Source organism: Ceratotherium simum, chromosome 18, assembly GCF_057802395.1.
Source record: "Ceratotherium simum simum isolate JZ-2026a chromosome 18, ASM5780239v1, whole genome shotgun sequence".
NCBI classification, from domain to species: domain Eukaryota; kingdom Metazoa; phylum Chordata; class Mammalia; order Perissodactyla; family Rhinocerotidae; genus Ceratotherium; species Ceratotherium simum.
Genome location: NC_141917.1, coordinates 57,687,148 through 57,704,591, shown reverse-complemented (window position 1 = coordinate 57,704,591; position 17,444 = coordinate 57,687,148). Strand labels below are relative to the sequence as shown.

The following is a 17,444-nucleotide window of genomic DNA, read 5'->3' as shown; positions in this document are numbered from 1 at the left end:
AAGACTGTAGGCCCGGATTCTGCACAAAAGTCATGGTGATGAAAAGGCAGGGCACCGTTCCAGATCAAGAGCAACCACAGACCAGAAGGGCCAAATGCAACACGTCAACTGATCCTGAATAGAGGAATAGAATGCACACACTCACACAGGTGCCTATGCATTCACATGCACACCCAGACAAGTGCACACAATTGTGAAGACATGCATGGGCGTGTGCACACGTTAGATAGAAGTTACATCTTGAGGACACCTTCGAAAATCTGAATATTGTCTGTGAGTTAAATAATAGGATTGAGTTAAGGTAATTTTCTGAGATGTCACAATGGTCTTGAGGTCAAGTTGAACAATGTTATTTTTAGGACATATTATGCTCAAGTATTTAAGAGTCAAACATCATAATATCTGTAACTTACTTGCAAATGTTGCAGCCAAAAAAGGTGCAGAGAAATAGATAGAGGGATAGATGGATGGATGGGTGGGCTGATGGATGGATGGATGGATGAACGAGTGGATGGGTGGGTAGAGGCAAAATGTTGATTCATAAATCTAGGTGAAAGGCATATGGTTGTTTATTATACTACTTTTTTTCCATTTCTCTCTAAATTTGTGAAAAGACTCCCTTATAAAAAGACCCCAAACAAAAGTCTCCTTCTGTTTGAGATGTTGGATAAAAAGAAGGATAGAACACACAGCATTCTCCTCTTCTCATGCACTAACCCCATGTCATCAAAGCAACCCTAAAAGACTGCGGTGACAGCCCCTGTTTACAGACTAGCTCCTCCCTGCATGTGCCTTGGTGCCAGGGGAAGGGGAAGGGCCCTGACATAGAGCGCCGGCTGGACCAACCACAGCCACCTTGCCTCAGTGCCCTGAGGTCTCGCCCAGGGCCCCTCAACGACGGTTTGGCATGGGAAGCTGGAGCTGCTGACCGACTCAGGGAGGATGGAGATGCCCCTCAGAGAGGAAAGTCTGAGTGGCCCAGACAAGTCCTCACCTACTGGGAAGAGCGGTACCAGCAGTTGGGACACAGGGCTCTTCCCGCCCCGTGGGAAGGCAGCCAACTCCGGCCTCCCCACACTGCGACACTGGGTGAACAGCACTGTAACAAGAACAGTGTGTTCATCCAACCTGGGCACCATCTCCTCCGTGGTTCTTGTTCTCGTAACCCCTGCACAGGCCTGCTGGGCCCAGGGAATCAGCAGCCCAGCGCCGCGGGTCCTCTGAGCTGCATCCCGGGGGCTACTCGTGGCCTTGGGTCTGGGCAGCAGCTCTCGGAAAAGAGTGCCAGAGGTTTACGGGGCCGGTTGGGCCTGGGAGCCAGGACGGCAAGTGGTTTCCATTAGGAGCGATGCTGGCGAGCCTGCCACCACCCACGGCAGCCAGGCTCAGCCCTCGGCGCTCTCGGTCAAGGGAGTGAACGGAGTGCTTCACTGAGCACATGCATGTGTGTTGTTCACTGAACACATGCATGTGTGTTGTTCAATAGGGACGCTACAGTTCTTCCGTACATACAAGAGTGCTATTCTCACTTACATCAAAGCAGCTCTCAGGTCCTGAAAAGACACAGAGGAACCTTCAATGCAAATTGCTAAGTAAAGAAGCCAATTTGAAAAGGCTGTGTGATTCCAACCACAGGACATGCTGGAAAACACAAAAGTAGAGAGACAGGGAAAAGAGCAGCGGTTGCCAGGGGTTAGATGGAGCACAGGGATTTCTGAGACAGTGAGAGCGCTCTGTACGACACTGTCCTAAGGGATGCGTGACGTCGTCCTAGGTCATAAAACGTGCCCAGGAGAGGGAGCCCTAGTGTGCACTGCGGGCTTGAGTTAATAATACGGCATCGACACTGGCTTATCAACTGTGACAAACGTGTCACAACTAATGCAAGATGGGGAAACTGTGCAGGGACAGGGTGCGTGGGAACTCTCCACGCCTCTGCTCAGTTTTTACAGATCCGTATCTCCACACACGTCTCCATGCATCTTACTTAACTAGGATTGTGAAACAACAAACTCAAGAAGAATTAACAGGAGACCCAGCTCTAAGTCAGTCTCATCTTTGACTGGAAGGGTCTGGTAGTGTCTGAGTGGGGCAACCCTCGGTGCCTTCGAACAAGAAGTGAAAGGCTCCAGGCAGCGGGGAACCCGGGCCAACAGTGAGGGGGTCTGGTCTCAGGCCTGGGCCCGGTGGCACCCTGAGGGCAGGAATCATGTTTATCACGGTAAAACGTGGGCCACAGCCTAAACGTCCATTGTAAATAACTTACAGGGCATTTACTCTGCAGAATAGCTCCCTTTGCTGGACGAATGGGGCTCTGGCACCGGCGGCAGCATCAGCCCTGCTGGGGCACGTGCAGGTCCCCAGGAGGCGCGAGCACGCCACTTCCTGGGCCCTGTCCTGCCTGGGAGGAGCAGCAGCTGAGAGCCGTACCTGCAGGGGCCGGGACGGCGGCTGCAGCTGCAGCTGCAGGTAACACTGGCTTGGGGAGCACCAGCTGCTGAGACAGAGGTAGCTGGGCAGGTACCGGGCTCCCACAGGCTTCCTGTTGATTGCCATCACCTTGGTCTGAAGAATGGAGGGTACTTGGTCAAGGCTGGGTGCCTGGCATCAGAAGAGGGTCTTACGGATGCTTCTGCCCAGGCCGCCCTGCAGCCAGACCCTCCTAGGCTCCAATTGTCCTTTGGGGAACCCCCCCCCACAATGCTCAGAGAATGAGGTCCAGTGTGGCTAGCCTGTTCCTCAGCTCTGTGGGAAGCAGGCGTCCGGCACTGGCCACAGGGTGTCAGGCGTTGGCTCAGGCAGGGGCAGGTGCCCAGGTTCCAGCAGGAGGGGATAAGCCGCCCGGGAAGTGAACACAGAGGAGACAGCGGGCAGGAGGGGGAGCGGCTGTGCTAGACCAGCTCCGCCTGGAGCTCTGGCCCTCCCCCTGCCCCCCGACCCGGCCTGGGCCGTGATAGTGTGTGTGCTCCTTTGGGGGGTTGATCCTGTCACCTTCTCTTGCTGCTCAGAGAGTGCAGCTAACACAAGGGAGACACCAGAAGGGGGCGTCTAGGACCTCTGTGTGACAAAGAATAAAGAAGTCGGCCGCCTTTGTCCCAGTTCCTGGGAAGTGGCCTCTAAAGTCCGGGAATTTCCCCAAGTGACGAGCGTGTCTTCATTATTTGTGGTGGGTCACGGGGGCAGCCACATTGGAAAGACTACCTGAGTGATTAGAGGGTTGGGGCTTGTAGCCACATGGTATCAGCGGACCTCTGGGGAGAGGAGGCGGCTGCAGACTGTGTTCAGTCAAGCGGCCAATGACTCAATCAACCAGGCCAATTAGGAAATTATGAAACCCCAACAGAAACTGTGGACACAGAAGTGTGCGTGAGCTCCTCACTGGCAGGTCTCTGTGTGTACTGTCACACGCTGAGGAGCCGGAGGATGATGTGTACCAGCTCCACCGGGATGGCACACGAAGCTTCGCATTTGGGACTCTCTCAGCTCTCGCCCACAGGCCTCCCTCTTTGGTTGGTCCTAATTTGTATGGTTTTGCTATAATAAAATTGTCATTGCAAAAGATACAAACTCTCAGTTACAAAATAAGTCCTGGGGATGCAACATCCAGCACGGTGACTACAGTTAACAACACTGTATTGCGTATTTGAAGCTGCTGAGAGAGTAGACCTTAAAAGCTCCCATCATAAGAAAAAAAATCTGTAACTATGTGTGGTGACAGATGTTAACTAGACTTACTGTGGTGCGCATTTCACAATCTATACAAATATCAAATCAAAACTAATATAACATTATATGTCAATTATATCTCAATTTAAAAAATGTTTAAAATTGATTCTCCTTAAAAAAAATCACAGACCTTTTCCTAAGAAGTATTTGGGAATAGAAATAGAATATCTTTTCAATAAGTGACATTTTTGGGGAAAGCTAATTTGGGGACATATATATATGGGAGACAAACTTATTCAGCTGATTCTGGCCTTTGTAGTCATTTGCGGACTTTGCTGCTACTTAATTGCTAAAGGACTAATGAAAATAAAAGCGAGTCTTTCAATCATTTAAAAAAACTGTAATTGTGAGGTGTCGGGTAGCGGAAACCCTTGAATTTGTAGCCAGTTGGTAAAATGTGGGGGTGGCCTAGGGACTCCTCAGATTTTAGCTTTGGTGCTTAAAAATCTTTAGGGACGTGTCACCCACAGGGGGCACAGTGACCACAAGTGTCCTTGGCTCCCACCTACACATTTATTCTCAGCTGCCCCCTTGTCCCTGCCACCCCAGTGTCTGTGGGGCCGCCATGCCCACCACCCGGTCACAGAGCCAGGAGCTGGGACACCCTGCGTGTCACTCTTGGGCCTCCCTCCCCTGCCAATCTGACACCAAGTCCTGCCAATTCTACCTGAATAGCTGCAGGCTCGGTGCCCCCTCCACCACCGCCTCCTGCCTGCCCACCTGTGGCCTTCCCAACCACCTCCTATCATGGGCTCCGGAGTGACCACTGGGTCTTAAAACCAGATGACTCTGTCCCAGGCGCGGCCTTCCAGGTACACCCCAAGTGCCCCGGGAGGGGCGGCAGCCACGTCCTCCGCAATACGAGCACCTGCAGGGCCTGGTTACACTGTGGCCTCCAGGCTCCTGCACTCACTCTTGCACCCCCCAGACGCAGCCCGGCTGGCCTTCCCCACAGTCGGGAGTGCACCTGCGGAGACCCCCGTGATGAGCAAACAGCCGTTTTGAGTCGCTGCCTAAGCATCTGACATCATTTTACATGTAAGCAGTTTACAACCCTGCTCAGCCCGAGTCTGGACACACGGACGAGGGCCTGGGCTCAGGAGGCCCACCACAAGCCCCTGCCGTGCTGTCCCGGGGCTCCTTTAGAACAACCACTAGGAGTGAGGCCAGGAAAATCGGTGACCACTGCCCCAACCACCTTTCAAGTACCAGGCACTTGCTGCCCTGCTCTCTCTCTGGTTCGCCCGTGACCTGGGATGGAGGATTGTCCCTCCCCCGGCTCAGCGCACCCCCATTTTGGGACCTGTGAGTAAACACCTTGTGACTTTACTTCCTTTGTGTGAGTGTATTGAAACTGCACCTTCAATCAAACAGCCCCGGGGTTTTCACTTCCCCAAAGCAGGAGCTCGGATGCCAGTGGTGCTACCTGCCGGCCCCTGTGGGTGGCTTTGTGCCTTCTCATTCCTCAGGTCATAATCTGCATATTCTTAACACACCAGCTCTGAGCTTTCGGATATTTTCCTTGGGGCAGCCAGGCACCCTCACCTCTTCTCGGCCTTCCACCTCACCCCGGGATGGTCGGGTTACCCGTCCCTGTCAGGCACCCCACTGGACCGTGAACTCCCTCCGGGCAGGGACGGCCCCAGGCCCACTGAGTCCATGCCTGCTGGCTGGATGACAAGGGTCCAGGTGACTCACCCACCTCCAGCCACACATGCTGGGCTGACGTGGGGATGGAAGGGATTTCAAACCCCACCAGCCCTCCCCGGGACACAGATTCCGTGGTGTAGATGCTATCCTTCGGCGTCAGCTCTGCTCTGATCTGGACCGTCACCCCGTCGGCCGGGCTGCCGTCCAGGTAGGACAGCTCTACCTGGAAGGAGTCACCAAAGATTCGACGTGGTTAGGACAGCAACACCCCCGAAACTGATCTAACGACCCCACCCAACACCCACCAGAAGCCCAGCTGGCTTCTGTGCAGAAACTGACAAGCTGATGCTAACATTCACAGGGAATTGCAAGGGGCCCCAAATAGCCAAAGCAATCCTGAAGAAGAACTTCGAACAAAGAAGAACTCACACACCCCAATTTCAGAAATCACTACAAAGCTACAGTCATCAAGGCAGTGTGGTGCTGGCACAGGGAGAGCCACATGGATCAATGGATGGAACTGAGAGTCCCGATAGAAACCCACCCATCCAGGGCCGACTGATTTTCCACAATGCGGCCAAGACCATTCACTGGGGACAGAACAGTCTCTTCAACAGATGGTGCTGGGACAACTGGATCTCCACGTGCAAAAGAGCAAAGCTGGACCCCTACCTCACACCATATGCAAAAAATTAACTCAAAAGAGTGAAGCTGGACCCCTACCTCACACCATATGCAAAAATTAACTCAAAACGGATCACAGACCTGAATGTAAGAGCTAAAACTATAAAACTCTTAGGAAAAAATGTAGGGAGAAATCTTCATGACCTTGGACTTGGCAAAGAAGTCACAAGGTACAAGTCACCGTGCGCCAGTCCTGAGCCTGGTGCCATGTGGTAATATGGAATTCCTGGGTTGCATGGTGTGGAATTAAATGAAGACCACCCAAATAAGGACGAGCAAAGGCTATTTGCTCAGAGCCAGCTGTAGCAACGGAGTTAGCCACCACCACTTGCATTTGGGAGAGACTCAAAGGCAGGCAGAGAAGTAGGAAAGCTTTACAGTGAAGAAAAGGGAAGGCAGCTTCAGGTGCACCCCGATGGGAGGCGTGGGGAAGCTGTAGGCAGCTGATTAGAAGCAGGGCATGCAATGCAGTTGGCTAGGGTCACACAGAGACTCCACGTCCATCCACCGTTGCACTTATTTCTGGACTCTCGGTTCTACTCCATTGGTCTCCACGAACAAGTCACCATGTGCTGGCCATGAGCCTGCTGCTGCCCCTGTGCAGAGCAGAGCGAGCGATACTGTGGCCAGTCCCGCGTGACCCAGACTCCGCTCCTTCAGACGGGAGAAAAGGCGGTCAGAAGGAAGGCTCAGAAGAGACGGGTGTTGTGGAAGAACTATGGCCAGTGGCCCCTGACAGACCCTGGAGCAGTCCATCAACTGTGCAGGTATTCGTCGAAGGGGTGATGGGGGCTTCAGCCGGCATGATCCTCATTACCAGCTCTGTTCTTTAATGCAGACAGTGGATAATTTCTCTGCTGTGTGTGAAACGTTCCCCTTTCACTGAACCGACAGCCCCATGCTCCTCCTTCAGACAAGTTCTTACTGTCAAACTGAGACTCTACAACCCAGGGGCACAGCAGCTGTGTCTCTACGTGTGGGGCAGTGTTGGCTCAGGTCCTAGCAAGAAGGAGAGAAGGCAAGTCCCAGAGTGGAGCAAGAGGTGGACAGAGTGAGCACGGACCACCAGGATCCTGTGGGTGACCCGTGGGAGGCAAGAGGGGCCAAGGGTGTGGGTGCTGGGCAGAAGCAGGGGTCTGGAGGCGAGACTGGCTTCCCCCTGGTGTGACACTGGTTCCGCTGGCCTTGCTCCCTCAGTTGCAATTGGGATGCCCCAGTTCAGCAATTAGGAGAAGGATCTCAGATTTTTGGTCACCTCAGACTTGACTGTGTATAAGATGGCGTGGTGGGTGGGAAGGAGGCCGAGGCTCATCCAAAATGCTGCTTTCCCCAGGGGTCTGAATCAGTCTGTGTCAGGGACGAGGATCTGCCTTTTGGGGACTCAGATGTTAGGTCATCCAGAGATAACGTCAACCCGAGTAAGAAAGGCATGCCTCACAGGAACTGATCTTATAAATGGATGCACAGTGCCTTGGTCTAATGCTGTAGGTACCGGAACGTCTATCTGTGTGGCATAAAGTAGACCACACTTTTAGGTGGAGCAAAATGTCCAGTCCCCCTCACCCTGGAGCACCAGCTCTCACCATGCTCAGCAAAGCAGCCGCTTGGTCCCAAGAGAGCAAAGTCTATGCCAATGCAACCAAAGGATACTGTTTTCAGCCAAGTCACCATTGCAGGGCCCGTGGCACCCACTGCAGTGGTTTCACAGTGGTCTTCGGATGGGAGCTGGGATGGGAGGCAGTGCAGAGCCTGCAACCTTGGATGGGCCCTGCTCAGCGCGTCCCCCACGCTCACCTTCCCCACATAGGACAGACCCAGCTTAAACTGCTTCCTGGTGTCCTTAGAGTACCGGACACCCACCAGCTGCCTCTGGACGGGGGTGGAGTTGTCGAAGCCCGCCTGCTGGCTCCCGTCCATGCTGGTCACTGTGGCCCAGATGCTGACGGTGCCCTGGAAGTGCTTGGGGACATCGGCCAGGATCATGTCCTTCACGCAGATGTCGAAGTCCTGGGAGCTGTGGATCTGGAGGCAGCAAACACATGGGCTGTTTTCACTTGGAGTTGGAGTGGCTTCAAGGGATGACTTTCAGACACACACCCATAGTTGAGGACTCTCTGGCCTCTTAGAGGGCTAGGCGGACACTCAGTGACACACCCAACCTAGGTCAGGGTCACCACGGGGGAACAGATCCCTCGCTGGATATGCACTATGTCCCGGGGAGGAGGGGCGTTGACTTCCTTGGGCAGAAGGTACGACAATCCCCTTTGGGCCAGACAGCAGACTGGGGATTTAAACCCGGTTGGTCCCACTCCGGAGCACTCACTCCCCTCCCCCTCCCGGGGCACAGATCTCCCCACATTCGACCCCTATCTCAGGACCCACCCACATCCAGAAACAGCTGTGGAGTGAATCACTCAGTAAACAAGAGAATTAAGACAAGGGCCACCACCAATGGGCAGCCCCGCCCCCAGGGAGAAGGGAAGGGGTGAGAAGTAGCTTTGAGTGGAGGTGGGGTCGGGCAGGCGCTGACAGGGTTCAGTGTTGGAGGCCCCCACAGAGGCACAGACTTTCCAGGAGGGGTGTGCACATGACACTGCAGCACACTCAAAATGTAACGTTAACTTGCAGAAGAAACCCAAATCCAGGTTATAAAACTTCACATACACAGAAAAGTGAAGTCATGCAGCTGCTTTGGAAAACAGTGCGGGAGTTTCTCAAACAGCTAAACACGGAGTTACACTGAGAGACCGAGTGTACAAACGGACCAACGCCAGACCCTACAGCAAAAAAGTACTCTGACCCACGACCTGCAGTCACCAGCCCAGAAAGCCAACCCATTACCTACAACTCAGACTTCTAGGAAGTGAGACCCCTATCTCTAACAACCATGCAGAACAACGGCCCCAGATGGGCAGGACTTGATTAATAACTGACAATTTCCCTGATCTTTCCCCCCCCTTCCAACTTAGGACCAACTGGAGAAAACCAAGTATGCTCCCCTAACCAATCACGTAGGATGCCCTGCTTCTAGTTAGACGCCTCCAGCTTCCCCAAGTCAACAACCTCCAGTCAGGGCACACCTGAAGCTGCCTTCCCTTTGTGGAAATTAATAGAAGAAACCTCAATTAAACTGGCTCCGGAGGGCCTGTTGCGGGGACTCTCACTCCCATCACACACCATCAATTACACCAAACAGGAAGAGAGGACACTTGCATCTTGAGCACAAAGTAAAACTACTTCACTACTGAAGGATGATTTCTCTCCCCACCTGGTGACAGCCCAGCCAATGGGAAACATCACAGCTCAGCCAATGAGAAACGCCACAGCCCAGCCAATGAGAAGTTCTGCAGCTCAGCCAATGAGAAATGCCACAGCCCAGCCAATGAGAAATGTCGCAGCTCAGCCAACAAGAAATGCCGCAGCCCAGCCAATGAGAAATGCCACAGCTCAGCCAACGAGAAATGCTGTTGCTCAGCCAACGAGCAATACCACAGCCCAGCCAATGAGAAACACCACAGCTCAGCCAATGAGAAATGCTGCAGCCCAGCCCATGAGAAATGCCACAGCTCAGCCAATGAGAAACACTGCACCCCAGCCAATGAAAAACACTACAGCTCAGCCAATGAGAAACACCACAGCTCAGCCAATGAGAAACGCCGCAGCTCAGCCAATGAGAAATGCCGCAGCTCAGCCAATGAGAAGCCATTGCCACCCCGAACTGCTCCTTTCCCCCAATGGACTTTCCTTTAGAACAGCCCCTCCCTACTCCCTCTTTTTCTCTATAAATGCAGCTCCTTCCTTTCTTTCTGGATTTGCCTGTGGTTTGCCATAGCATGCACATCCCAACTTGCAATTCTTCTGGCTGTTCCCAAATAAACTCATTTTGAGATAGAATAACAGGAAAATTTGCTTTTTATGTTGACACTTTTTCTTCACTGTAAAGCTTTCCCACTTCTCCGCCTGCCTTTGAGTCTCTGCCAAATGCAAGTGATGGTGGCTGACTCCCTTGCCATAGCCATCTCTGAATAAACAGGCTTTGCTCCTCCTTATTTGGATGGTCTTCATTTAATTCCACACCATATGACCCAGGAATTCCACACTCATGAGAAATGAAAACATGCATCCACACCAAAACTTGTACATGTATGTTCAGAGCAGCACTGCTTCTAATCGCCAAACAGTGGAAACAACCCAAATGTCCATCACTGGATTTATATATAAACAAAATGTGGCATAGCCATACAATGGAATAGTACTCAGCCATAAAAAGGAATGAAGCTATGACACACGCTAAAAAGTGGATGAATCTTGAAAATTTTATGCTGAGTGAAAGAAGCCAGACACAAAAGGCCACATGGTGTGTGATCCATTTAGATGAAATGTTCAGAACAGGCAAATCCATAGAGACAGAAAGTAAGTAAGTGGCTGCCAGGCACTGGGGATGGAAACAAGGATTAACTGCAAAACGACAGGATAGATTTGGGGGATGGTGGAAATATTCTAAAACTGAGTAGCGGTGATGGTTGCACAACTCTGTCAATATACTAAAAACTACTGAATTCTACACTCTATATGGGTATTTAAATTGTGTGGTATGTAAACTATATCTCAATAAAATTATTTTTTAAAAAAACTTTACATAAAATATCTTGGGAGGAAACACACCACAATATCAATAGTGGTTGTGTTTGCCTGTTGGAGGACAAGACATCTTTATTTTCTTCCTTTTAAAAAATTTTCTAAGTGACGTCAGCATCACAGCAGATTGAGCTTTCCCGTAAACTCTTCCCCCGATAAGATACAACAAAAGGGACATTCATAGACCAACAAGGGACTCTCACACAGCACAAAGGGACATTGGAAAGAGGCACACTGGCACACATCTAAGAGTGGACGTGCTGGGGTCCCCAGAGGAAGTGGGGAGAGGTAAGGAGAAATCCTCTCCCTCCCCATCAGATCGGCAATTTGGTCCCTGCAGCTCCCAGAGAGGGGGAGAGGCGGCCCTTTGTGGGGAAACCCTAGCTCTTCAGGCTCTCTCAGCCAGTGGGAAACTCCCACACAGAGGACTCAGAACTGCTGCAGGGGTGCCATCAACATTTGAGCACCCCAGGAGAGCGGATAACAAGGGGCGAGCTAGAAGCCCCCCAACCAGGGACCCAGCAGGCAAAAGAGAGAGCCCCTCCCCCCCACATGCCCGACACTGCAGCTCAGCCGACCAGTCAGAGCAGCCGGGGCAGAGCGCAGGCAGCCACCACAGAGCACAGGCAGCTGCCACGGAGCACAGGGGGCTCAGATTACACAGCCCTTGACTCCCACACAGTGGTGGCAGGTGGAAACCACAACCAGATATTTCCAGGATGAGGAAAAAACAAAGCGAATACAGCAACCATGATGCAAAAGTACATTAAATTGCCAGACCAGAAGGAAAATGACAAGCACCCAGAAATCAACCCTGAGGGCACAGAAATCCATAACCTAAATGAGAGAGAATTCAAAATAGCTATCATAAAAAAGCTCAACAAAATACAAAAAAACACAGATAAACAATTCAAAGGGATAAGGAGTTTCTTCACAAAAGAGATTGAAATCATAAAGAAAAACCAATCAGTGCTGATGGAGATGAAGAACACAATGGAGGAGATAAAGGAGAACCTGGAATCTTTAAAGAACAGAGCTGACAATATGGAGGAAAGAATTAGTACTTTAGAGGATAGGAATACAGATATACTCCAGATGGAAGAGGAGAGAGAACTAAGACTAAAAAGAAATGAAGAAAGACTCCGAGAAATATCTGACTCTATTAGAAAATGTAACATAAGAATTATAGGTAGTCCTGAGGGAGAAGAGAGGGAAACAGGAACAGAGAGCCTATTCAAGGAAATAATAGCTGAGTATTTCCCAAATCTGGCGAAGGAGCAGGAAATACCAGTAAGTGAAGCCAACACGTCCCCTAAATATGTCAACAGGCAAAGGCCCACTCCATGGCATATAGTAGTAAAGCTGGCAAAAGTCAATGACAAAGAAACAATATTAAGGGCAGCTAGACAAAAACAAAAAATAACATACAAAAGAACTCTCATCAGGCTCTCAGTGGATTTCTCAACAGAAACTTTACAGGCTAGGAGAGACTGGAATGATACATTAAAAATACTGAAAGACAAAAACTTTCAGCCAAGAATACTCTATCCAGTGAAAATATCCTTCAAATATGATGGGGAAATAATAAGTTTCCCAGATAAACAAAAGCTAAGGGAGTTCATGGCCATGAGACCCCCCCACTACAACAAACGCTCAAGGCGGCCCTCAGGCCTGAAAAAAAGAAGAGAAAGGGAATACAATGCTTGGAGCAAGGAGAAAACTAGGTAGACAAAATCAGAAAAATAGTAGATCTTTACCTGAATAGGTTAGCAACCACTTAAATACCAAAATCAAAGATCAAAGGAAGCAAAACACCAAAAATAAATATAACCTCATCACTTTAAACACACACCCACAACACAAGACAGAATAAGTTGTGACAAGAATAACTTAGAAGGGGAAGAGGAAAGAGATTGAATTGACTTAGTATAAGGAAATAAGAGGTCATCAGAAAAGGACTAGCTCATACACAAGATTTTTTATACAAACCTCAAGGTAACCACTAAACAAATAATCAGAACAAAAATCACATATGATAAATAAAGAGAAAACTAAAAGAGTCATAAAAATAAAGAGAAAACAAACTGAGAATTGGCAGTCCGAAACACACGGGACAAGAAACAAAGGAAATGCAAAAGAACCAGAAAATAAGCGATAAAACAGCAACATTAAGCCCTCATATATCAATAATTACTCTATTTGTAAATGGATTGAACCCTCCAATCAAAAGACACAGAGTGACAGGATGGATTAAAAAGCAAGACCCGACAATATGCTGCCTCCAGGAAACACATCTCAGCACTAAAGACAAGCACAGGCTCAGAGTGAAAGGATGGAAGACAATACTCCAAGCTAATGGCAAACAAAAGAAAGCAGGTGTTGCCATACTCATATCAGACAAAGTAGACTTCAAGATAAAACAGGTTAAGAGAGACAAAGAGGGGCAATATATAATGATAAAAGGGACACTCCACCAAGAAGACATATCAATTATAAATATATATGCACCCAACATAGGAGCACCAAGGTACATAAAGCAACTATTAACAAACCTAAAAGGAGACATTAACAACAACACAATAATAGTAGAGGATCTTAATACCCCACTTACAGCAATGGATAGATCATCCAGACAAAAAGTCAACAAAGAAACAGTGGACTTAAATGAAAAATTGGAAGAAATGGACCTAGTAGACATATACAGAGCACTCCATCAAAAACAGCTGACTACACATTCTTCTCAAGCATGCATGGAACATTCTCTAGGAGAGACCATATGATGGGAAACAAGGCAAGCCTCAATAAATTTAAGAAGATTGAAATCATAACAAGCATCTTTTCAGACCATAACGCTATGAAACTGGATATCAACTACAAGAAAAAACTTGGAAAGTGACAAAGATGTGGAGATTAAACAACATGCTACTGAACAACCAATGGATCATTGATGAAATTAAAGGAGAAATCAGGGGCCATCCCTGTGGCTTAGCAGTTAAGTGCGTGTGCTCCGCTACTGGTGGCCCGGGTTCGGATCCCAGGCACGCACCGATGCACCGCTTCTCCAGCCATGCTGAGGCCGCGTCCCACATACAGCAACTAGAAGGATGTGCAACTGTGACATACAACTATCTACTGGGGCTTTGGGGGGAAAAAAGGAGGAGGATTGGCAATAGATGTTAGCTCAGAGCTGGTCTTCCTCAGCAAAAAGAGGAGGATTAGCATGGATGTTAGCTCAGGGCTGATCCTCCTCACAAAAAATAAAAAATAAAAAAAAAAGGAGAAATCAAAAAATATCTGGAAACAAACAAAAATGAAAATACGCCATACCAACTCATATGGGATGCAGCAAAAGCGGTCCTGAGAGGGAAATTTATAGCAATACAGGCCCGCCTTAACAAACAAGAAAAAGCCCAAATAAGCAACCTTAAATTACTCCTAACAGAACTAGAAAAAGAAGAACAAACAAAGCCCAAAGTCAGCAGAAGGAGAGAAATAATAAAAGTTAAGAGCAGAAATAAATGAAATTGAGACCAAAAAAACAGTAGAAAGGATTAATGAAACAAAGAGTTGGTTCTTTGAGAAGATAAACAAAATTGACAAAACTTTAGCCAGACTTACTAGGAAAAAAAGAGAAAAGGCTCAAATAAATAAAATTAGAAATGAAAGAGGAGAAATTACAATGGATACCACGGAAATACAAAGGATTATAAGAGAATACTATGAGAAACTATATGCTAACAAATTGGACAATCTAGAAGAAATGGATAAATTCTTAGACTCATACAACCTCCCAAAACTGAACCAAGAAGAAATGGAGAATCTGAATAGACCAATCACAAGTAAAGAGATTGAAAGAGTAATCAAAAACCTCCCAAAAAATAAAAGTCCAGGACCAGATGGCTTCTCCGGTGAATTTTACCAAACATTCAAAGAAGATTTAATACCCATCCTTCTCAAACTATTCCAAAAAATAGAGGAAGATGGAACACTTCCTAAATCATTCTATGAGGCCAACATCACCCTGATACCAAAGCCAGACAAAGACAATACAAAGAAGGAAAATTACAAGCCAACATTGCTGATGAACACAGATGCAAAAATCCTCAACAAAATATTGGCAAACCGAATACAGCAATACATTAAAAAGATCATACACCATGATCAAGTGGGTTGTATACCAGGGATGCAGGGATGGTTCAACATCCACAAATCAATCAACGTGATACACCACATCAACAAAACGAGGAATAAAAACCACATGGTTGGGGCCGGCCCGGTGGCGCAAGTGGTTAAGTGCGCACGCTCTGCTGCGGTGGCCTGGGGTTCGCCAGTTCAGATCCCTGACGCACTGCTTGGTAAGCCACGCTGTGGCGGTGTCCCATATAAAGTGGAGGAAGATGGGCATGGATGTTAGGCCATGGCCAGTCTTCCTCAGCAAAACAGAAGAGGATTGGCTGATGTTAGCTCAGGGCCGATCTTCCTCACAAAAAAAAAAACAAACACATGGTCATCTCAATAGATGCAGAGAAGGCATTTGACATGATCCGACATCCATTTATGATAAAAAACTCTCAAAAAAATGTGTATAGAAGGAAAATACCTCAAAAATAATAAAGGCTATTTATGACAAACCCACAGGCAACATCATACTCAACGGGGAAAGTCTGAAAGCCATTCCTCTGGGAACAGGAACAAGACAAGGCTGTCCAATCTTGCCACTCTTATTCAACATAGTACTGGAGGTTTTGGCCAGAGCAATTAGGCAAGAAAAAGGAAGAAAAGAAATCCAAATAGGCAATGAAATGAAACTCTCAGTATTTCCAGACAACATGATTTTATATATAGAAAACCCTAAAGAATCCACTGGAGGGCCGGCCCCGTGGCTTAGCAGTTAAGTGCGCGCACTCCGCTGCTGGCGGCCCGGGTTTGGATCCCGGGCGCGCACCAACGCACCACTTCTCTGGCCATGCTGAGGCCGCCTCCCACATACAGCAACTAGAAGGATGTGCAGCTGTGACATACAACTATACACTGGGGCTTTGGTGGAAAAATAAATAAATAAATAAAATTATTAAAAAAAAAATCCATTGGAAAACCATTAGAAATAATCAACAACTACAGCAAAGTCACAGGGTACAAAATCAACCTACAAAAAGCAGTTGCATTTCTGTATGCTAATAACTAACTGACAGAAAGAGAGCTCAAAAAGATAATACCATTTACAATTGCATCAAAAAGAATAAAACATCTAGGAATAAATCTTACCAAGGAGGTGAAAGACCTATACAATGAAAATTACAAGACATTATTGAAAGAAATTGATGATGACATAAAGAAATGGAAAGATATCCCATGCACATGGATTAGAAGAATAAACATAGTTAAAATGTCTATATTACCTAAAGCAATCTACAGATTCAATGCAATCTCAATCAGAATCCCACTGACATTCTTCACTGAAATAGAAAAAAGAATACTAAAATTTATATGGGGCAACAAAAGACCCCGAATAGCTAAAGCAATCCTAAGAAAAAAGAACAAAGCTGGAGGCATCACAATCCCTGACTTCAAAACATACCACAAACCAATAGTAATCAAAACAGCATGGTACTGGTACAAAAACAGACACACAGATCAATGGAACAGAATTGAAAGACCAGAAATAAAACCACACATATACGGACAGCTAATTTTCGACAAAGGAGCTAAGAACATACAATGGAGAAACGAAAGTCTCTTCAATAATTGGTGCTGGGAAAACTGGACAGCCACATGCAAAAGAATGAAAGTGGACCATCTGTGGGCCGGCCCCGTGGCTTAGCGGTTAAGTGCGCGCGCTCCGCTACTGGCGGCCCAGGTTCAGATCCCGGGCGCGCACCAATGCACCGCTTCTCCAGCCATGCTGAGGCCGCGTCCCACATACAGCAACTACAAGGATGTGCAACTGTGACATACAACTATCTACTGGGGCCTTGGGGAGAAAAAGGGGGGAAAAAAGGAGGAGGATTGGCAATAGATGTTAGCTCAGAGCCCGTCTTCCTCAGCAAAAAGAGGAGGATTAGCATGGATGTTAGCTCAGGGCTGATCTTCCTCACAAAAACAAAACAAAAGAAAACAAAACAAACAAATAAATAAAAAAAAGAAAGTGGACCATCTGCTATCGCCATTCATACAAATTAACTCAAAATGGATCAAAGACCTGAAGGTGAGACCTGAAACCATAAAACTCATAGAAGAAAATATAGGCAACACACTATTTGACATTGGTCATAAGGGAGTCTTTTTGGATGACATGCCTACTCAGACTAGGGAAACTAAAGAAAAAATAAGCAAGTGGGACTTTATCAGATTAAAGAGCTTCTACAAGACAAATGAAACCAGGATCAAAATGAATAGACAACCCACCAGATGGGAGAGAATATTTGCAAAACATACATCTGACAAGGGGTTAAGCTCTGTAATATATAAAGAACTCACACAACTGAACAAAAAAACAAACAACCCAGTCAAAAAATGGGCAGAGGAAATGAACAGACACTTCTCCAAAGAAGATATACAGATGGCCAATAGGCACATGAAAAGATGTTCAACATCACTAATCATCAGGGAAATGCAAATCAAAACTACTCTAAGATATCACCTCATGCCCGTTAGAAGGGCTATAATCACCAAGACAAAAAACAACAAGTGTTGGAGAGGATGTGGAGAAACAGGAACCCTCATACACAGCTGGTGGGAATGCAAAC

The 17,444-nt window shown here is 47.7% G+C and overlaps 1 protein-coding gene across 1 annotated transcript in view; it reads right to left on the bottom strand.

Moving 5' to 3' along the window:
- Positions 1-17,444, bottom strand: part of CPAMD8 (C3 and PZP like alpha-2-macroglobulin domain containing 8) — a 97,262-nt gene that overhangs the window by 55,450 nt on the left and 24,368 nt on the right. Inside the window, 3 exon segments of the mRNA XM_087443060.1 lie at positions 2,426-2,565; positions 5,429-5,599; positions 7,855-8,082. Of these exon segments, the coding sequence (XP_087299186.1) occupies positions 2,426-2,565; positions 5,429-5,599; positions 7,855-8,082 (539 nt within the window).